The 23,434-nt window shown below is 44.1% G+C and overlaps 1 protein-coding gene across 1 annotated transcript in view; it reads left to right on the forward strand.

Annotated features, from left to right (window-relative positions):
- The window catches only part of FBN2 (fibrillin 2), a 363,281-nt gene that overhangs the window by 263,138 nt on the left and 76,709 nt on the right, over nt 1-23,434 (forward strand). The window contains exons 35-38 of the mRNA XM_060263402.1: nt 1,742-1,864; nt 3,266-3,388; nt 5,852-6,013; nt 7,271-7,339. Coding sequence (XP_060119385.1) covers nt 1,742-1,864; nt 3,266-3,388; nt 5,852-6,013; nt 7,271-7,339 — 477 coding nt within the window. The remainder of the gene's footprint in view (nt 1-1,741; nt 1,865-3,265; nt 3,389-5,851; nt 6,014-7,270; nt 7,340-23,434) is intronic.

Below are 23,434 nucleotides of genomic sequence, written 5' to 3' on the forward strand. Positions count from 1 at the left end.
ACCCCTAGTTCCAGATCATTGATGAATAAATTAAATAATATTGGCTCAAATACTGATCCTTGTGGGATTCCATTGTTTATTTCCTTCCATTGTGAGAACTGTCCATTTAATCCTACTCTTTGCTTTCCATCATTTAATCAGTTTGTAATCCATAAAAGAACCAATCCTCTTATTTTATGACTGCTAAGTTTACTCAGAAGCCTTTGGTGAAGTACCTTGTCAAAAACCTGCTGCAAAGTTCAAGTATATAATGTCTACCAGGTCACCATTGTCTACATGCTTGTCACTTTCTCAGAGAACTTCAAAAGTTTGGTAAGGTAGGACTTCCCTTTGCAAAAGCCATGCTGATTTTACTTCAGCAGGCTTTGTCTCTCTATGTGCTTAACAATTCTATCTTTGATTACAGGTTCTACTAATTTGCCTGGGACAGACATTAGGCTGACTGGCCTGTAATTTCCTGGTTCCCCTCTTGTTCCCTTTTTAAAAATTGGTGTCATGTTTGCTACTATCCACTCTTATGGTGCAGTGGCTGAATTTAGTGACAGTTTGTATTCATGACTTAGTAGATCAACTGTCTCACATACAAATCCGTTAAGAACTGTTGAGTGTATGCTATCAGGACCTGAAGACTATTTTTTAATTTCCCCAGTACATCTAGAACTTTATCTCTTGTCATCTCAGTGTGGCTCATTTCTTCAGATTCCCTTTCTGAAAATCAGGGCTGTAGCATGGGGCATACCCCACACTTTCTACAGTGAACACAGAAGCAAAAAAGTCATTGAGCTTCTTCGCATCCCCCCATCTTTCTTTAGAAATCCCTTTATTCATTTGTCATCCAAGGCCCCACTGCTTCTCTGGCTGGTTTCTTGCTCTGTGGCTCCAGGACCTTGGCAGAGCTACTGTAGTTGTTTCAGGTTATTGGGAGGTGCTGATGGGTTGCAAGGCTCCTCGGATGGTTCCTGATCAGTTAATTCCCTGGGGATGGAATCCAGACCTGTTTGCCAGGCAAGTTTCACAGAATCTGCCTACAGAGTGTTTGGACGGGCCTGTGCCTTAGGGATCTCATGACCTGAATGGGGTTCCTCACCATCAGAAGAATCTGCCCCAATGGAACTGGAGCAACAGATGACAATCCAGCTGTTAGGCAGGGCTTTTAGTCCCTTTAAAATCTAAACAGATGGGAGATACCAACTAACAGCCGTGTGGCAGGGCCAGCTTCCTCTCACTCCCTGCTGTCGCCTCTGGCAGGGAGAATAGAGGGAAATTGAAAAATGGTCCCAAATTTTCTCCCCCACTCCAAAAACCCAAAATGGCAGTGAACATCCAAAAATTTCAGGATAATGAGAAGCATGCAAGAAATAAGGATCTGAAATTAATGCCAACATTTTTTACTATGCATAAAAAATGGTAAAGGTGGTCCCCTGTGCAAGCACTGAGTCATTACCAACCCATGGGATGACATCACATCATGATGTTTTCTTGGCGGACTTTTTACAGGGTGGTTTGCCATTGCCATCTGGAGTCATCTACATACAGATAAATTCTGAGTATTTATCATACTGATTAACCAAATTTCTGAAGAAGTGAGCAGTAACTTACAAAAGCTCATACCCTACCACAAATTGTATTAGTCTCTAAGGTGCTACTGGACTGTTACTATTTTCTGCTGCTACAAATAGACTAACCCATCTTTATCTATCATACTAATATCTGTTAATTAATTATGCTATTATAATTTCAGATATTGATGAATGTGTCTTCCAGAATATCTGTGTATTTGGTACTTGTAATAACTTACCAGGAATGTTTCACTGTATTTGTGATGATGGATATGAATTGGATAGAACTGGAGGAAATTGTACAGGTATATCTTATACGTCATACATTATGTATATATTTATTGCATTTGAATCATACTCTTTTTTCCAAACACCTGGGGTAATGTTCAGTTGGTTATTGCATTTTATCTGCAGCAGAGTAGGTGGAGGGATGAGTAACTTCCTGAAGGTCACTCAGAAAACTTTGTGACTAAGTGAATATTTATTTTATTTTATGTTATTGGATTTATATGCCGCTCTCCCCACCGAAGCAGGCTCAGTGCGGCTCACAATAAATAGCTTACAATAAAAAACATTTGCATTAAAAGCATTAAACAGTGCTAGTTTTGATACAGATTTAAGATGGCATTCAATGATCTTAAGCATCCATTGGATCTGGCATCTTGGTGGTGGTGGTCAGCATTTCAGTTAAATGCTAACTGAAACAGTGTAGCCTTGTGGAACTGGGCAAGGTCCCACAAGGCTCTGACCCCTGACCAATGAGGGGCGGCAATTGAGAAGGCTCTTTTTTGCGTTGTTTTCAGTCTTGCCTCCCTCGGCCCAGGGATTGATAACATGTTTTGTGTTCCTGATCTAAGTACCCTCAGGAGAACATGTGAGGAGAGACGGTTCCTAAGGTATGCAGGACCTTAGGACAACCAGCATCTTGTAGCGAATCTGGTATACCACTGGCAGCCAGTGCAGTGTTTGCAGCCCAGGCTGTATGTGCTCCCACATGGAGAGCCCCAAGAACAGCCTGGCTGCCACATTCTGCACCAGCTGCAGTTTCCAGATTTGGGACAAGGCAGCCCCATGTAGAGGGCATTGCAGTAGTCCAATCTCGAGGTGATTGTAGCATGGACCACAGCTGCCAAGTCACTGCGCTCGAGGAAGGGAACCAACTGCCTTACCTGCCTAAGGTGGTAAAAGGCGGATTTGGCAGTAGCTGCTATCTGGGCCTCCGTTGTTAGGGAAGGCTCCAGTAGCACTCTCAGGCTTCTAACCCTTGGTGCCGTTGTAAGTGGCACTCTATCAAAAGTTGATAAGGGGATTTCCCTGCCAATACCACCGCAACTCAGGCAAAGGACCTCTGTCTTTGCCAGATTCAGCGTTAGTTGACTCAACCTAAGCCATCCTGCCACGGCTTGCAAAGCCAGGTCCAGATTTTCTGGGACACAGTCAGACCAGCTGTCCATCAGTAGATAGAGTTGGGTGTCATCTGCATACTGACGGCAACCCAACCCATAACTCTGGCTAATCTGGGCAAGGTGATGCATGTTTGAATCTAATGTGATAGATATCTCATAGATTTTCAGAATTATGACCGAGATTTCTGTTATCACAAGAAACCTGGAACTGGATTTGGGGAAATATTCTGGAAGATTTGTTTAACTGAAGGAAAATTTTAAAACTCAGTTTAAGTTATATCTTTATATTTCTTGCTTTAGACATTGATGAGTGTGCTGATCCTATCAACTGTGTTAATGGTTTTTGTGTGAATACTCCTGGAAGATACGAATGTAACTGCCCTCCAGACTTTCAGCTGAATCCGACTGGAGTTGGTTGTGTTGGTAAGTAAGTGAACCATTATGTCAGTATGTTCTTTACGCACAAAGGTATAAAGGTATAAAGGTTGTGCGTAAAGCAATATCTTTTTAACTAAAAAGCCTGTCCAATTCTCAACATGTATAAAGGTATAAAGATTGTGCAAAAATCAATATCTTCTGTAACTAAAAAGCCTGTCCAATTCTAAACATGTTTAATACCCACTCACAGGAATTGGGAAAAATACAGGTGTGACACCCTCTCATTCACTCACATAGAGTGCCTACCAAAATTTTAAACCTCTCTCTCAAGTTCAAGGTTATATCAGGTTTTCACAAGCTGTCCTTTTTTGTCTTTTTTAAAATATACAGAGAGAGCCATGAGTATTTCATATCTCAGGTCCAGTCTCACTCTCAGACAGGATAGCCCAGCTCCCTTTAATATTAAGGCCTCATTCACACAGAGCTGTTGGGACTGGGGCTCAAACACTGTTCCAATCACTTGCTGCCACCACTCATTTGTGTCCTATAATATAGAGAGAGACCTAGTCATTGAAGTGTGTCTGTGTGTGAAGCCTTCCGTTAGACATGCAATCCCCAGGGTTAATCAAAACAAGAATACTTTTCTTTATGATATAAATAAAACTAAGGTATAAACATTTTGTTTTGATTGAACTTTTGAAGTGAAGTCCTATTCCTACAACAGGGATCCTTTAGTGACATATTTGCTAGTTTCAGCCTGCTCTAGACAGCTCTTTTGCACAGTTCTATTCTGTCAGACATCCTCTTTCTCCTCAGCTTTGACTGCCAAATCTTCTGTTGGATGTTGGTCATTTTCAACTGCTGCTTTTCCAACCCCCACTCACAACATTCCAGTAGCTCTCATTGGTTGTTCGTAGAGAGGGGCAGAACCTAGCCTGTCCATCACAACAACGTAAATGCTTGTGGTCAGGCCTCAGATTCAGTGGGAGCTCACAGGAGCGCAGCTTCTGAACCTTTCTGAGAGGTCCACCTCCTCCTTCCACCTCCTTGTCCATTGAATAGTATGTGCAGCTGCATAACAATCCCTGGATGAGCTCCACCACCTATTTATCTGCAAATTTATCTACTTGCGGTACGGGGGTGTGAATTGAGGGAAGGCACCTTTAAGGGCTCCACAGAGCCATTTCCCAGGGAAATCAAAGCCAGTCACACATATATGGCTGGAAAGGCACCAGCTGGGAAGAGGCTGGATATTGGGGGCTGCAGCTACTAAGTCAGAGGGGAGGTGTGCCATCAGGCTGGCAGCATTGACAAGGAATGCATGCATGACAACCATGCCCCATTGTCCCAGGTGGTCGGCCTAATTTAGGGGAAAATTTAAAGGCAGCTCTGGAGAGGAGTTGGATGGCTAAAAGCAGAGGCATGCCCAGCACCCAGCTACATGGAAGGTGGAATGTGAGCATCGGGGTTTATGGTACAGTATATATGGTATTCATCAGGCCTTGAATTCAACAGGAGCTTACAGGAGCACAGTTCCTGAACCTTTCTGATGGCCCCCTCCTCCTCCCCACCTACCTACCTTGTCCATTGTATAGTAGGTGCAGCTGCATAACAATCCCTGGATTAGGAGAGCGGGCAGCCAGCCAGCAACCAGGAGCTTTGCCGCACCCCCAGCAGCCCTCATTAACCCCTGGAGAAGCCCATACCACCCTTTCTCCACTTCTTATGTGATTTTGGTAGGGTTGCCAATCCCCAGGTGGGGGCAGGGGATCCCCCGGTTTGGAGGCTCTCCCCGCCACTTCAGGGTCGTCAGAAAGCGGGGGAAGGAGAGGGAAATGTCTGCTGGGAACTCTATTATTCCCTAGGGAGATTTGTTCCCATAGAAAATAATGGAGAATTGATCCGCGGGTATCTGGGGTGCTGGGGGGGGGCTATTTTTTGAGGTAGAGGCACCAAATTCCCAGTATAGCATATAGTGCCTCTCCCCAACATACCCCTCAAGTTTCAAAAAGATTGGACCAGGGGGTCCAAATCTATGAGCCCCCAAAGAAGGTGCCCATATCCTTCATTATTTCCTATGGAAGGAAGGAATTGAAAAGGTGTGCCGTCCCTTTAAATGTGAGGGCCAGAACTCCCTTTGGAGTTCAATTATGCTTGTTACAGCATTGATCTTGGCTCCACCCCCAAAGTCCCCAGATATTTCTTAAATTGGACTTGGCAACCCTAGATTTTGGGTGGCAGGTAGCTTGCTGGCCTTTTGATGGGGGGGCCCCAAGGAGGGCCCCAGGTGAGTGAGGCCTGCTTGGGCTGGCTGGATCTCTAGCCATCCCAAGCAGGTTTCACTCACCTGGGGCTCTCTTTTCTTGCGTTGGGTTGCTTTTGGCTGGTGGGGGGGGTGGCATAGGCTAATGAGCTCCATCATCTATTTTTCTGCAAAACGACCCCTGGTATGCATTGTAAATGTTCATGTCTCATAAACTCAGTTATATTTGTATGTTTTCTGTATAGATAATCGGGTTGGCAACTGTTATCTGAAATATGGACCAAGAGGAGATGGAAGTTTGTCTTGTAACACTGAAATTGGTGTTGGCGTCAGTCGTTCATCCTGCTGCTGTTCACTGGGGAAGGCCTGGGGAAATCCCTGTGAGATTTGCCCCCCTGTAAATAGCAGTAAGAAATTATTCTTTTTATGTCTATATAGCTCACATGGTGATGAAAAAACTAATAATATCCCATGAAGAGTAAATCCAATAAAGACATCCATATGGTGGTTCTGTGTATCATGCAATATGTCTGGGTTCTCAGAATTTATACAGAATGTTTGAATTTGCAGTCACTAATGTTTCTTCTAAGCTGAGTTAGTGTGAGCTATCTCATAGTTTTTTAGCCTCTGGCTCACACATTTTTGTCTTAGCTCAGATAGAATGGCCCCGGAGCAAACTAATTTATGTAGTAGCCAAGTTGCTCACTTGCAACTTTAATGCCAGTAACTCACAAAGCAGAATTTGTGCTCACAAAACTCCACAGCTTACAGGGAGCATTGGCAGTCAGTGGTGCCACACACAGCAGATGTTGACTCTCTGTCTGGTATACTTTCTGAATGATTAGTCTGGATTGTTCCCTTCTGCTGCATAGAGGATCTTCCATTGAAGGATGTCTCCTGTTTGATGATGGAGTGCTTCCAACAAAAGTCTTCTTCCATCACATAGTCTCTCACTTAGCAGAAGGAAATCACTGGATCCAACCTGTGTATAACACAGAAAGAATGTTAGGGATGCTGTACATAGTGCAGAGAGGATGTATTTTTGGTGGCCTATCAGTTATGTCTAATCATGTCTGAAGCATGATTTGTGTCTGCAATTAAACCCAAGAGCCTTTGCAATTATGGCTCTCCTTAAGCGCTAATTAATACTTGCTTCTGTAGCGGTGAAACAAGGAAAATATGTTTTAATCAGTGTTGGTAAATTATTTGTGATTACCAATTATTGAATGATTTACATTTCTGACCTAAAATACCATTGTTACTATAGTTATTGTAATCCTCATCATAATTTTAATGCCACATTTCTCCACCATCTATGCTGTCATGAGGAGAGGAATTTTTTTGAATATTTTTTGCTTTTAGATGTTTCTATTTTAGATTTTTAAAAATGCTGTCAGCTGTTACATCTGTGGCTTGCGATCATCCCCATAGGCATCAGCTCATATGGTGCTTTGGCACTGCTTTCCAGGGAAAAGTAATCTATGTGAAAGGTTTCATTTTAGGGTCAAAAGCGTAGGGTTCTGTACAACAAAGTCTGATTTAATATTTGGATGGTAAATTTCATGTTGCATACATAGTAGACCTTGCATGGACTAAACAATTTAATAACAGAAAACCAAATGAAATAATCTCACTTTTTATTATTTGGGCTGTTTTCTGTCTAGGTGAATATAATACTCTTTGCCCAGGGGGTGAAGGATTCAGACCAAATCCCATAACTATTATCTTAGAAGGTAGGTTCATTCTGACCACTGGCCATTTTGACGTTTGCTAAAGGGAAGGCCATATTTTGTAAAATGTCTGTAGGTGGAAGGTAGCACAACTGAAAACCACATAAGTCAGTCTGCGCTGAATGAGTGCTCAGATTTCTCAGATGAGGAGGTACCTGCAGCTAGTTCTCAGCCTGTAATGGAACAGCCAGCTGCACTTGGCTCTGTGCCAGAAGAACAACAACAAGAGATCAGGTTACCAGCTGATCAGGAGTCACAGCCTACAGATGAAACTAAGCCAACACCTTGAAGCGGTAAACAAGTTTTCAGAAGCCACTCCCATGCCCACCTAGTTCACCCACACCTTTGCAGCACTGACTGTCAGAGACGCTTAGAGTTGCAAGAAAGGAAAAGAAGTGCTAGACTCATGGCTCATTGTCAGCTGTCAGTTGAAGAGATGAATTAGTAGCTTCAGGAGGACTGCCAAGGAATTGGCTGGGAGTTTAGCTACTTAAGACTTGGCTATAAATTCAATGAAACGTTGTCTTTCTTTTTTGTGGTAAATTTAGTCCACTTACATTCAAGACAATAATTTGTAATCCATCATGGTGCAAATTCTTTATGTTCTTCATAAAATCTACACAGTTCCTGTGCGTTTGTAATTGTAATCCTTTCCCCCTGAATTTCAAAACTCAAACCTTCAGGTATTATCCATCTATACCTCATTTCATTGTCCCGTAATTTTTCTGTCAGTTTTTTGTATGTTCTTCTGTCATTTATCACTTGCCTTAGCAACTCCTTCATAATTCTTACTCTGCTACCTCCCACTATTAATGTCTTTTCAAAGTTTTTATTCATGATCTTTCCCACCATTTCTTTTGTCATATATCTTATAACCACATCTCTTGGTAGGTTTTTTTTTTTTGCATAGAGTGAGTTCACTCTATACATATAATCATACATATTTCTAGTCCCTTCAGGATCTTTCTCCAAAAATTCTGCAATTATTTTTATTATATATTCTTTCAATTATTTTTATTATATATTCTTTCACCATCTTCCTTTTCAGGTACTCCTCTCAGACGTATCTGAGTCTCCATCAATTTGCAGTCATGGATTGCCACTTTTTCTTGTATTTTCAACAAGGTGGAATCATGTACTTTCATTATCCCTTCTACCGCCTACACTTTCTTAGATGTTTCCTCAGTCTCATTTCTGAGATCTTCAATATCTTTTCTGATCTCTTCTATAATATCTTTTTTAGATGTGTTTATCATCTCTTTCATGCCTCTCATCATTCTGGCCTCCATTGCCTCTAATTGTTCCTGCATTTTCTCCAGTGAGGTAGCCCTTGCACGGGTTTGTTTGTGTTCTAACATTTAAAAAAAACACCAAAAATTTTGATCTCACCAATTTCAATTTTGATTATCAAGTTCAATAGATTAGAGCTTGCTTTTTCTAACAAGCCTAATTTCGCCATCCTCAGAGCTTCCCAGACCGAGATATTAATTTTTAAACTTTTTAAATCCTTCAAAATGGCGGTCGCGACTTACTGCTTCCCTTTAAAGATTTTTCTTTTTTTCCTTTAAAAACTTCTAAAGTCCAATATAAACAGTATGTCCAATAATATTTATCTTCTTATCATCACCTCAATTAGTTCCAACAATTTTTAATGTTCCGAACACTTTAAAAATATTATTTTAATTTTAACCTCCTTGCAATGGCCGCCGATGTTTCTCTATGATATTATAGTCCTAGAGTAGGCTTTTCGTCTGCTACTTCCTGCTTTACTTGCCACCAAATCCCATTTTCACTGGTAAAGAGAGCTCACGATAGTTGACATACTTCCTGTGTTGGTTGTATGCGCTGCAGGTCTGTGACGATGGTACTCTTTTTTCAAAACCGCAAGTAGACCAAACAATAAATTCTCCGGTGGTCTGGACAGTGGGTCGGTCTGACTACTGGGTATAGGCTCCTCCTCCTCGTCACAGGGTCGGGTGCTCCAATCGATCCGGAGGGGGAGTGGCCTATACCACCCAGGACGCGCCAGTTTTTCTCCCGGCCCTGCACGAGGCAGGACGGTTTTTCTCCAGGCGCTTGCTGAGGAGCGCAGAAGATCCGGATTATTGAAATAAAACACAGACCGGAAGCGTTGGGATCGGTCCCAACAACGCCGGTGGCGGCAGTCTGCAGGGTTTACTCACAAGTAGACCTTGAGCGAGCGGCAGACGCCCGCAGCACTTCGTTCCCTCACAGACCAGAAGCGTTGGGATCGGTCCCAACAACGCCGGTGGCGGCAGTCTGCAGGGTCTACTCGCGAGTAGAGTAGACCTTGAGCGAGCGGCAGACGCCCGCAGCGCTTCGTTCCCTCACAGACCGGAAGCGTTGGGATGGGTCCCAACAACGCCGGTGGCGGCAGTCTGCAGGGTCTACTCGCGAGTAGACCTTGAGCGAGCAGCAGACGCCCGCAGCGCTTCGTTCCCTCGCAGACGCAATTGGAACCAAGCGGGAAGGAAAGAGAGGAGGCAAGCGGAGCGGCAGCGCGGTAAGTCACCCTACAGCAATAGGGCTGCACGCGGATCCACGGGGCTTCAGAAGGGTCCCCATGCTGCCTGCGTTGTCTCTCCTTCGGACGGCCTAGTCGTGTAGACTTGGCAAAGGAGTGAGAGAGAGAGGCCTCTGAGGGGGTTTGTTCCTGACTGGAAGGCAAGATACACAAAGGCCCGTTAGAGGGCGCAACGGAGGCTTTCTGTCCTCCATTTGAGCCTTTCCCGCTTCTTTTTTAGTTGCATTTGCCTTTCCTTCCCTTATAGGGACGTGAAAAGCAACAAAATGGCGACTAGCTCTCACAGCAACTCACACAGCGAATTTGATCTACCTCTTCTGTCAGGGGCTCTGACTCCTCAACAGGAGGCTCAGAATCCTGACCTCACAGGAGAGGATGCCAAGTCAAATTTAGTCCTTTGGCTTAAGAAAGAGCTGCTAAAAGAGTTGGGACAGGACCTTTGTCAGCAGCTGGACTCCCTTGCTTCCCTACAGCCAAAAAGGAAAGATGGAAGGAAAAGGGGCAGAGATACTAGTCCCAGTGGCACTATGGAAGGACGCTCTAAGATCAAGCCTCCTTTGGGTTCGGACTCCCCCCTCCTGAGCTCAGCTGAGGAATCAGAAGACTGAGCAGTCAGATAAGGAGGAGGGTGAACTGTCAGACGAGGAGGAGCAGACTGACACTGTTCAATCTAGGCTCTTTCCTTCTGAATACTATTCAAAATTGCTTCCCAAAGTACTGAGGACCCTCAACTTTGTACCCACTCCTAAAGAAAATGAGGAGTTGGATCCTGATCTCCCCACAGGTTCAGGGGAGATGATGCCAAAATTGAGCAGTGCTCAGACAGGGGTTCCTTTGCCTGCGGCCTTTTTTGCCCTGGTCAAGGAGGAATGGGAACGTCCGACTAAGCCTAAAGCAAACCAACAGATTCTCTCCAAACTTTATTCTCTTATTCTACAGGTTACTAAGAGATTAAAGTTACCAACAGTGGATGACCCTGTAACTAGCCTGATTTCCAATTCGGTCCTTCCTATGGACGCAGATGGTTTACCCAGGGATCCATGCAATAGGAGGATTGAGCAAGCTTTACGCAAAGAGTTTGAAGCGACATCTTGGGCTATCAAGGCAGCCACTACGTCTTCATTGTTTGCCAGAGCAATGTGCACGTGGTCTAATAACTTGGCAGCAGCAGACAGTGGAGCTCCTAAGGAGTTCAAGGATGAGCAAAAAAAAAAAGATTGCTTTATCCGCTGCCTTTGTGGCAGATAGTTCATTAGACACCATGCAACTGGCGGCCAGAGCCATGGCATGTGGGGTAGCTGCCAGACGCAACATTTGTTTGCGTAATTGGGAGGTAGACACTGCAGCCCAGGCCAGGGTGGCAGCGGTGCCTTTTAAAGGAACCTTGTTGTTCGGGGAGGGTCTAGATAGATACCTCATTGAGAACAAGGATAAAAAAAAGGTTTTACCTTCCAAGAGTAAAGAGTCGAAACAGAGGAAGTCCTTTCCTTCCTTTCGAGATTCGAAGAAACCATCCAGACCAGGTCCCTTTCGTCCCTTCAGAGGGAAGTGGCAGCAGAAGGGGCGTGATCCCAAACCATACTATTCTGGGAAGTCAGATCAGGGTTCCAAAAATCCCTCCAAGAAAGGAGGATCCCAGTGACTATGCCTCTCACCAGCCGACAAACAAAATAGGGGGTCGTCTTTCCCTTTTCACAGACATCTGGAACCAGTCAATCCAGGACAAGTGGGTTTTAGAAGTAGTGGAACAAGGTTACGCCTTGGAATTCCACTCTCTTCCCCCCAACCATTTTCGAGGGGTTCCCCGGAAAAAAGATTTATCTACTCACAGAGCAATGTTGTCGGCCATTCAGCACTTGGTGAATATAGGGGCAGTGGAGGCCGTCCCGGTACTTCAACAGGGTTTGGGGGTCTATTCGGTGATATTTTTAGTTCCAAAAAAAGAGCGGGGAGTTCAGAACCATCCTGGATCTGAAATGGCTCAACAAGTTCATCCTGACAAGACATTTCAAGATGGAGACAGCCGTTTGATCTGAAGTCTTCGCCCTGGGTATTCACAAAAATTCTGGTGACCCTGGTGGCGGAGCTGAGATTGCAGGGTGTGGCCCTATTTCCTTACCTGGACGACATTCTGGTGAAGGCAGGGTCCCACCAGCAATGCCTGAAGGGCATGCAGCAGACAGTGACCATGTTGCGCTCTCACGGCTTCGTGGTGAACCTAGAGAAGAGCAATCTTCTTCCCTCTCAGAGGCTAGTGCATCTGGGAGTGGAAATAGATACAAAGGTGGACAGAGTCTCCTTAACCCCAGAGAGACGGGAGAAGTTTTGCCTCCTTCTGCAAGGGGTGTTACAGCAACCGAAGGTGTCAGTCATGAAGTTAGCACAAGTCAAGGATGATGGTATCCTTTCAGGATCTACTGTCTTGGGCCAGATTCCACACTCGTCCCCTACAATTTTTTCTGCGGCCTTTTCAGGAGATTATAGGGAACAAAATTCCCAAACTGGTGACATTACCGTTAGAGGTGACGTCCCAGTTACAGTGGTGGTTGAACCCGGGTCTTTTCAGTCCAGGTTACCCGCTTCGCGAACCTCAGAGGGTTTGCATGACTACAGATGCCAGTTTTTATGGGGTTGGGGGGCTCACTCACAGGATCAAATGATCCAGGGTCAGTGGGAGCCTCACGAGATGAAGTGCAGTATCAACTTCCTGGAACTCAGGGCGATCCGGTTAGGGTTGCAAGGGTTGCAGGCAGTTCTGAGGGGTCACCATGTCCTGGTGAAAACGGACAACTCAACCGCCAAAGCATATGTAAATCGACAGGGAGGAACCAGGGTGAAATCCCTTCATGCCGAGGCGAAGGTTCTCTTCGAGTGGGCCGAAGTCAATCTCCTGTCAATCAAAGCGGTGCATTTTCCAGGGAAGGACAATCGACTAGCGGATTGGCTCAGCAGACGCTGGCTGGACCAAACAGAATGGAGGTTACACAGGGACACCTTCAGTCTAATAGTGGACAGGTACTGACCAGTGTCGGTGGACTTGTTTGCCACGGCAGAAAATTGCTAAGTGGACAGGTTCTTTGCCAAGGTCAAAGACACAAGGGCAGAAGGAACCGATGCCCTCAGCGCTGCATGGCCGACAGGACTAGTGTATGCCTTCCTGCCCCTTCCTCTATTACCCAGGGTGTTACAGAGGGTGGTGGAACTAAGGGTGGAGATGGTGTTGGTGGCCCCCTTCTGGCCGAGATGGTCATGGTTCCAGGAGATTCTGAGGTTGTCTATTCAGCCTCCTTGGCGGCTGCCGGGTAGGGACGACCTTCTGACACAGGGCAACATGTCTCACCCTCAACCAGACATGTTGCAGACAGTTTGGAGGCTGAGCGGTTGCAGCTCAAGGAACTAGGTTATAGCACCAGAGTGGTGGACACTATGTTGGCATAGCGTAAGTGTTCCACTAATAGGATATACAATACCACCTGGAAGGTTTTTGCTTTGTGGTCTACCTTACGGGGGTGGGATCCGATGAAGGTGAAGGTAAATGGTATTCTAGGTTTTCTTCAGGAAGGGGCAGACAAGGGGCTTTCTACCAGCACGCTACGGCGTCAGGTGGCGGCCATATCGTCTATACAGGGGGTGCGGGGGCGTAAATCCTTGTCAGCGCATCTGCACATTAAACGGTTCCTGAAGGGTGTTGCTCTCCTTAAGCCCCCACAGGTACATAGATTCCCCTCATGGAAGTTGAATATAGTACTGAATGCCTTGTGTGGGCGTCCCTTCGAACCTATGGCTTCCTGTGGACTGAAGGAACTGACTCTAAAAACAATTTTTCTAGTGGGTATCACTACAGCACGGAGAGTGTCTGAATTAAGGGCCCTGTCGGTTGACAAGGAGCTTTGTGTTTTCCATAATGAAAAGGTGGTACTGAGACCAGACCCATCTTTCATTCCTAAAGTTAATTCTGTTTTTCATAGGTCCCAGGAGTTGGTTCTTCCAAATTTTTGTCCCAATCCCCAGTCTCCCAAGGAAAGGGAGCTGCACTGTTTAGATGTTAGGAGGGCACTTAGTTTTTACATTGATCGCACAAAAGACTGGAGGAAGTCTGATGCATTGTTTGTTTCGTTTAGCAAGAAGTCGCAGGGACGACAGGTCTCCACTTCCTCCCTTAGCAGGTGGCTACGGGAGTGCATTGTTCTGGCTTACAAGGCCCAAGGTCAAACCCCTCCAGATGGGATCACGGCCCATTCTCTAAGGGGTGCTGCAACATCAGCTGTGTACCGGTCTTTTCCGTCCTTAGAAGCTGTGTGTAAGGCAGCGACTTGGAAATCGGTACATACCTTTACCAGACACTATAAGGTGGATAAATGGGCTTCAGCGGAGGCGGCCTTTGGGAGTCGTGTGCTGCAGCACGCTCTCTAAACAGGGAAGCCGGTCCCGCCCGGGGATGTTCAGCTTTGTTACGTCCCAGTAGTCGGACCGACCCACTGTCCAGACCACCGGAGAACGGAAGATTGGTATCACTTACCATGAAGCTTCCTTCTCGGTGGACTGGCAGTGGGTCGGTCCGGCCCGCCCGTTGAAGTTGAGCGGATTCCTGGGTTTTGGAGATGGATTCTGGAGCAATGGTGCTTTCCCTGTGGGGAGGATATTACCTTTGCTTTGCTTGACAATGACTTTTTCTTTCAATCTGCCATTTTGTATGGTGTGTTGAACTGTGATAACCTAATCTTCTCATTTATTCGTTTCTGTACGTGAATGGGGAGGTGGTGAAAATTTTTATTATTAGGGGGATGCGGCTTGAATACAACTGGCGCATCCTGGGTGGTATAGGCCACTCCCCCTCCGGATCGATTGGAGCACCCGACCCTGTGACGAGGAGGAGGAGCCTATACCCAGTAGTCGGACCGACCCACTGCCAGTCCACCGAGAAGGAAGCTTCACGGTAAGTGATACCAATCTTCCGTTCCCTCCCGCTTTTTAGCACTGTCCTTTAAATTTACAAAGTCCAAATTTCACCACTGCATCTCTTCTTCCAAGCTTTCTAGATTTCCATTTCCCACCTTCTGCATTTATTCTATTTAACTGTAAATAGTCCTGGAATGAAAGATAGTAACCATTACCTTTTCTGCCAATTATCCAGATCCACACCGGTCTCGTATAGCTTTAAATGTTTAGTAATGTCCAAGAAGGTTAGGATTCTGTCAAGCTTATGTCAAATAAATGACTCTGAGAACTTCTGCAGATGATGAAAATGCAACTCTTCTCCAGAGACCCCTCAAAGCCTCAAAGGAGCCCCCCCCCCCCCCCAGGACTCCCTTTTAGTCAAGGTAAATCTCTTCAAAGTTTTCTGTGCATATCTTGGACTAATCTCTAACTGAGAAAAGTAGGCAGTAGGCATTAATTTGCCTTCCACTACCCCGAACAGAAGTTCCAGCCTGCTCCCAATATGAGAAGCAGCTCAGCTCGGCATTTTCCTCCCCTGGAAGGATTAAAAAAACAAAATTGTAATATTGTTTGTTTACAAGAAGTGCATATCAAACAAAAGGATTACAAATTTTTATAAATAAACAATTGGGACTAGAATTTTATTCATTGGCTGAACAGAAGAAAAGGGGGATGATTTTTTATATTAAACAAGAAGTGGAGCCGAAATTAGTATTCAAAGATAAAGATAGAAGATTTATAGCAGTAGAATTAATATTAAATGCAAAAAAAAGTTGTTATTGGGACTGTATGCACCAAATGGTGCAAAGGATGCCTTTTTTAAAGACATTATACAACAATTTGATGAACTGACATGACCAAGTTTTGATAATGGGGGACTTTAATGGAACAATTAAGAATACATTGGATAGGTCTGGAAGGAAAAAATAATAACAAAGAAGAAAAATTGCCAAAATCTTTTTTTGAATTGGTCAAACAAGAAAATTTGGAAGATATATGGAGGAAATTTAATCCTGAAGTCCGGGACTATACCTTTTTTTCAGCAAGACATAAAACTTTTTCCAGAATTGACATGTTGTGGGGCACTAAAGATTTAGGCCTTATAACAAAGAAAATAGAGATTTTACCTAAAATTGGGGCTGATCATAACCCAATAATGTGGATTACAAAATTGTTTAAGAAATTGAGAAGATTGAGATTGAATGAAGATTTACTACAGAATAAAGAAATAGTGACATCCCTAGAAAATGAAACGAAAGCTTTCTTTCAAATGAAGAGGATATAGAATTTCAGACGGTCTGGAATGCCTACAAAGGAGTAATGAGAGGAATATTGATTACTTTGAATAATAAAGATAAGAGAGTAAAAGGAAAACAGATGTTGGACATTCAAAATGAAATAAAGAAAAAAGAAGGGGAGTTGAGAAAAAGACCAGGGAAAAAGAAAATTATAAGGGAAATTACAATATTACAAACGCAAATGAGACATTTGATAAACAAAGAGTTGGAATGGAATCTGAAAAGATTGCAGCAGAAATCTTTTGAGGGAGCAAACAAACCTGGAAAATATTTGGCTTGGCAACTGAAGAAAAAAAGAGAAAATAAAATTATCAATAAGATTGTGGTAGATGGAAGAGAGGTGGTTAGCCAAGAGGGAATAAAAAGAGAATTTTTTAAGCATTATGCCAAGTTATTTAAAGGTGTCAAAATAAAGAAAGAAAAGATGGATGAGTATTTACAAAAGATAAAAATAGAACCCTTAACAGAAAATATGCAAAAAGTGTTGAATGATCAAATTGAAAAAATAGAAATTGAAGCAGAAATTAATGCAATGAAAAATGGGAAGGCACCTGGGCCAGATGGATATACCGCTAAATTCTTTAAACCCTTTAAAGAGGAGTTAATACCGAAATTGCAGAAGTTGATGAATATGGTAAGAATAAAAGGGAAAATACCAAATACATGGAAGGAAGCTGTTATTTCGTTGATTCCAAAGGAAGATAGAGATGTCACGAATGAAATAAATTACAGACCAATTTCGTTATTAAATAATGACTATAAAATATATACAAGAATATTGGCAGAATGGCTTAAACAACATTTGATAAATTTTATAAAGGAAGATCAAGCGGGATTTCTTCCCAAAAGGCAAATAAAGGACAATATCAGGATTGTTGTAAATATTGTAGAATATTATGAAAGACATCCAGAAAAGGAAGTAGCATTATTCTTTGTGGATACAGAGCATTTGACAATTTAAACTGGGACTTTATGTTTGCAGTAATGGAGAAAATGGAGCTGGGAGAAAGGTTTATAAGAATGATAAAAGCAATATATACTGAACAACGTGCAAGGCTATGTATAAATGCAGATCTTACAGAAGATATGATAATTAGCAAAGGTACAAGACAAGGTTGTCCGTTGTCCCCATTGTTGTTTATAATGACTCTTGAAATATTACTGATGCAGATTCAAGAAGATAAAGAAATAGAAGGATTAAAAATAAAAGGATTTACTTACAAATACAAAGCATTTGCAGATGATAGAATGTTTATAAATGAAAATCCTATACTAGTTACACCTTTGTTGTTTGATAAAATACAAGAATATGGGGAGTTAGCGGGACTTTGTATTAACAAAGAGACTGACAGGCTGTGAAGTTACCTCCAAGGTAAAATATTTGGGTGTGGAGATAACAATGAAGAATATTGACTTGTTTAAAAATAATTTTGAAAAGCTATGGCGTAAAATGGATGAAGATATGTTAAAATGGAATAAACTTAATTTGTCATTGCTGGGTAGAATAGCTGCAATTAAAATGAATATTCTACTAAGAATAATGTATTTGTTTCAAACTATTCCTATTGTGAAAGATAGTAAACAATTTGATAAATGGCGAAGAAAAATTTCAGAATTTGTGTGGGCTGGGAAGAAACCAAGGATTAAAATGAAAATTTTGACGGACGCAAAAGAGAGAGGTGGATTCCAATTACCGAATTTAAAATTATATCAGGAAGCAGTTTGTTTAGTGTGGATAAAAGAATGGATAATGCTGTTAAACAAAAAGCTCTTAGCGCTGGAAGGTCATGGAAATAAATTTGGCTGGCACGCATATTTTTATTATGGAAAAAAGAAGATGGATGGTTTTTTCTCTCACCATTATATAAGAAATAAATACATGGATGAAATATAAGAAATATGGAGATGGGAGAAGACAGTTATGGATAGTGCCAGCTGAAGTAATAAAAATAATGGCTGAGATAGGTGAAGAAAAGTGGTTATATAATCTATTATTAAAAATACAAAGTGGCAAAATAGAATTGAAAACTGCTGAAGAGTTGAATAATAAATATGATTGGTTCCAAATACAACAAATAAAGACTTTGGTGGATAATGATATTAAAACTGAAGGAATAAGAAAAGAAGAAACAGAAATGGAAAAAGTTCTGCTTGGAGACAAATGAAAAATTAATTTCAAAAATATATAAATTATTTTTAAAATGGTCTACGGAGGATGAAGTAGTGAAATCTCAAAGGATTAAATGGGCAATTAATGTAAATAAAGAAATACAGATGGAAACTTGGGAATACTTGTGGAAGAATTCTATGAAGCTTTCGACGTGTCATAGTATTAAAGAGAACTGTTTTAAAATTATGTATAGATGGTATATGACTCCTAAAAATTGGCAAAGATGAACAACAAGATGCCAGATAGATGTTGGAAATGTAAAAAAACATGAAGGTTCTTTCTACCATATGTGGTGGACTTGTGAAAGAGCAAAAAAGTATTGACAGATGATTCAACAAGAAATTTCTAAAATCTTGGGATATGCAGAGACTTTTCTGTTGGGATTACAAATGGAAAAATTTCCAAAAGAAGATAGAACTATAATTTGGAACTTGCTTTCAGCTGCTATGACATTATATGTGCAGTTGTGGAAGCAAGAAAAAATACCAGAGAAATGGGATTGGATTATAAAAGTTATGACATGGAGTGAAATGGACAAATTAACAAGAATATTAAAAGAATATGATTTAGAAGTTTTTAAAACAGAGTGGGGGAAAAAAATAGAAGTTATGTAGAAAAAGAGTGGAAAATAAAAGGACATTGGACAATTTTTGATAATGATTAAGTTTTAGAAAGAAGAAGAATATAAATTTTTGTTTTATTAGTTATGGGTACCTTTAAATATTAGCATTTTAAATAAACAATATCGGCAGGGGTCAAGTAACGGGGGGAGGGGTGGGTGGAAAGTAATATATGGACTAGATAGGTAAATGTTATTAAAGATGTAAGAAATAGATTTATTACCATATGTTACCAATAATATTGTTTTAAGTAAAAAGACTTGGCTATAAATTCAGACAGGAGAAGCATCAGTGTATGGACACAAGTACACGTTGTTGCTGTGCTACCAACCTTGCTGTTACCGGACCTTTGCAACCTTGAACCTTGGACTGGACCTGACAGCTGGCTATTCTAGAACCCCTGACCTTGGACTGGACTTGGACTTGCTGCCTGAACTCTGTGACCCTTGACTGGACTTTGGTAAACTTGTTCTCAGGAACCCCTGACTTTTGAACTGAAATTTGTTTACTCTCTGCAAGCTTGCCTGTGTCTTGTCCTGCTGAATCCCAGCCCTGACTGTCAGGCGGGGGTTCATTGAAGCTCACAAGTAAGCAGACTTGGTATTTTCAAACAAAGTTGCATTTATTGGATACTTCAGAGTTACTCCAGGCTTGGCAGGCATTGGAACTGATGGAGATCAGTTCGAATCACTAGCATTTAACATTCTACATCAAAGCGATTGCTTCTACCCCTCATTTCCCAAAACAAAAGGTTGCTTTTGCATGTGAGAGTTTTCCCAACGCTCCCCCCTTATCTTTTCAGTTGGTGGTTACATTTCCCGGAGGCAATGTCCTTGCTGCCTCTGAGGAGGAGGGGAGAATCTGGCACATACTGTCTAATTCAAAGAGACCTTGGCAACTTTTGATATTCCTGGGAAGCTACTCTCTACTTTTCCCCCCTCCCTCTTTACTATCCCGGTCCCTGTGTTAGTGAGCGTTTCTAGGCATTGCTCAATATGGTTAGTAACAGCGTTCAGCAGTATTGTAAATGAACAGAGCCTGACATACTGCCCCCCTAAGCTCTTGCTCGGGGTTTGTCTGGGTGCAGTAGGTAAAATTGCTTAAGCAGTTGCGGAGCATTTAGATCAGAGGCTTTAACCCATTCATCGCAGCTGGGCGGGAAATAGCGCCAGCGCACCAAGTAGTAAAGCACCCCCCTTTGGATCTTAGAGTCCAGGATTTCCTTCACTTCGTGGTGCTTCTGCCCCTTCACCAAGATGGGCTTGGGCTCCGGACCACGAGGGTGCTACCGCGACCCACCCGGATCTCGACGCAAAAGGCTGCAATGGAAAACAGGGTGCACTTTACTAAACAGTTTGGGCAAGTCCAGTTCTACAGTCACTTGGTTGATCACCCTCTTTATTTTAAAAGGTCCCAGGAACTTGTAGGCTAGTTTCTTGGAGGTCTGCAGCAACGGCAAGTTCTTAGTTGAAAGAAACACTGTCTCCCCCACTTTGAAATCCCAGCTTGGGCTGTGCTTTTGGACAAACTGGGCTTTGTAATCCCTTTTGGCCACCTCCAGGTTTTCCTGAATTACTTTCCAAGTCTTTTCCAGGCGGCCCCACCAGTGCTGACAGTCTGTGGGCTTAGAATCGTCTGCCCCCCTGGCAGCGAAGGGAACGGCTTTCCCTCATAGCCATTAACCGCCTGAAAGGGAGTCATTTTAGTGGAACTGTGAAGGCTGTTGTTATATCCATACTCTGCAAATGGTAGCAGCTCTACCCAGTTTGACTGTTGGAAGTTTATATAGCACCTTAGGTACTGCTATAGAAGCCTGTTCACCCACTCACTTTGTCCGTCGGTCTGCGGGTGGTAGGCTGAGCTCAGTCCTTGCTCCATTCCCGCCAATTTGCAAAACTCCCACCAGAAGTTGGCAATGAACTGTGGCCCGCGGTCGCTAATGACCTTATCGGGGAATGAGTGGACCCGGACCACGTGCAGGAAGAATAAGTATGCCAGTTCTTTAGCCGTGGGTAATTTACGGCACGGAACGAAGTGAGCCTGCTTAGAAAACATATCCACCAGGACGAGGATCACCGTCCGCCCCTGGGAGGGGGGCAGCTCTACAATAATGTCCATCGACACCACTGACCAGGGCCTTTCCGCCATGGGGGGGGGGGGTTGCAGTTGTCCCGGCACTTTGCCCCCCCTTCTTTTGGCCATGAGGCATGTTGGGCAGGTTTGCACAAAATCAGAAATGTCCTTTTTTATCTGGGGCCACCAAAACTGCCGGTTCACCAGGTGGAGGGTTTTTACGTAACCGAAGTGACCGGAGAGCTTGTTAGCGTGGCAATGTTGTAAGACTTCCAACCGCAAGCTCTTGGGGACGTACAGTTTCCCTTTGTAGTACCAGAACCCCCCTTCTCCCCTTCAGTAGTCCATCTGGTCGGTCCTCTCCCTCTTTCTCGCTTTCCACTATCAGTCTATTTCCCCCCCCCCAAGGATCTGGATTTTTGGGTTTTGCTTTTGACCGAGTTTGCACCACTCCAGCCACTGCTTCAGGGTGTATCAGGGAGTCTGTTACTTCCTCTCGCTGGCTTTCGTGCTGCAGAAGCCTCGAGAGGGTGTCAGCTAGAAAATTCTTCGCTCCGGGGATGTGCCGCAGGGTGAAGTCAAATCTGGCAAAGAAGCCTGCCCAGTGGATCTGTTTCCTCGTTAGCTTACGGCGCCCCGTGAGCGCTTCCAAATTTTTATGGTCCGTCCAAATTTCAAATGGCACCCGCGCCCCCTCCAACCAGGACCTCCAAGTTTTTAATGCGAAAGTCACGGCGAACGCTTCCTTGTCCCACACCGACCAATTGCGTTGTTCTTGGGAAAATTTTTTAGAGATGTAGGCGCATGGCCGTAGTTGGCCCCCCTCGTCTTTCTGCATTAATATGGCTCCTACGGCCACGTCAGAAGCGTCACATTGAACCACAAAAGGCTTAAGCTCGTTAGGGTGCACTAGCACCGGTTCGCTCGTAAACAGTCTCTTAAGGGTGTCGAACGCCTTCTGGCACTCCCGGGTCCAGATCAGTTTGGCGCCCGGCTTTTTAGCGTCCAGTCCCTTCCCCTTTGTCTTTAGGAGGTCCTTGAGGGGTAGGACCACTTTGGCGAACCCCTGAATGAACGACCTATAGAAATTTGCGAACCTGAGAAACTATTGTAGCTGTCTACGTGTCCTCGGGGGTTCCCAGTCTAGCACTGCTTGTATTTTAGCCGGGTCCATGGCTAAGCCTTTTCCGGACACTCTGAACCCTAGGTAGTCCAGTTCCTCCTTATGGAACTCGGATTTAGACAGCTTAGCGTACAGTTTGTTCTGGTACAGGGTAGTCAGGACCTTCCGCACCAGTTTCACATGTGAAGGGAGGTCCTTGGAATAAATAATGGTGTCATCCAGGTACACCACCACCCCCTTGTACAGGTACTCCCTCAGCACTTCATTGATGAAATTCATGAACACCCCCGGGGCCCCTTGTAGTCCAAAAGGCATCACTAGGTACTTGAACTGGCCCATAGGAGTGTTGAAAGCTGTCTTCCATTCATCCCTTTCCTTAATTCTTACTCGGAAGTAAGCGTCTCGTAGGTCCACCTTGGTAAAGATGGACCCTTCTGAGACGGTGCTTAATAATTCCTTAATTAGGGAGATCGGGTAGGCGTTGGACATGGAAATCCCGTTTATCCCACGAAAGTCAGTACAAAGTCTAAGGCTCCCGTCCTTCCGGAAGAGGACCGGGGCGGCGTGAGGTGCCGTGGCGGGGCGGATGAAACCCCGCTTGAGGTTCTTCTCCAAGAACTTCCTTAATTCTGCTTTCTCCACCCACCCCATGGAGTACAGCTTTGCCTTGGGGAGGGACTGGCCTGGGATTAGTTCAATGGCACAGTCCGTGTCCCAGTGGGGGGGTAGTTCATCGGCCTCAACCTCACTAAACGCTCCCCGTAGGTCCCGGTACTCACGCGGGATGGTTTGGACTTCTTCGACCGACACACACAGCCTTTTGTTCTTCGGCGGGGCTTTGGGGCCTCATTGCTCCCTCCAGAGGTGAGACTTGCAGCGCCTGTCGGTGAAGTCTATGGTCTGTTCCCCCCACTGGATGTCCGGTTGGTGCCTGGCTAGCCACCCTACTCCGAGCACCAGGTCAAAGGAAGAGGAGGGGGCGATCACGAAAATTTCCAAGTCCCAGTGATCGTCGATCCCCACAGGGATTCTTTGGGTCTCTTCCACACAGGGCTCGCCCTTCATCACTATCCCATCCATTTGCTCGAACTGGATCGGGCGGGGGAGGGGTTCTCGGGGCAGTTCTAGCATTTCTACCTGTCGGGGGGTGATGATCTCTCTTGTACACCCTGAATCTATGAGGGCTCTGGCATGCACGAATCTCTTCAGTTTCACATTCAATAAAGTCAATGGGACAAACAAAAGGGAGCCAGATATGCTCACCCTCAGCGGTGCCGTGACTTTAATGACCTGCCGTCCGGCACCCATCAGTGCAGGTCGCTCCTGTTTCC

This window comes from Heteronotia binoei, unplaced genomic scaffold, assembly GCF_032191835.1.
Source record: "Heteronotia binoei isolate CCM8104 ecotype False Entrance Well unplaced genomic scaffold, APGP_CSIRO_Hbin_v1 ptg000055l___fragment_3, whole genome shotgun sequence".
Taxonomy (NCBI): Eukaryota; Metazoa; Chordata; class Lepidosauria; order Squamata; family Gekkonidae; genus Heteronotia; species Heteronotia binoei.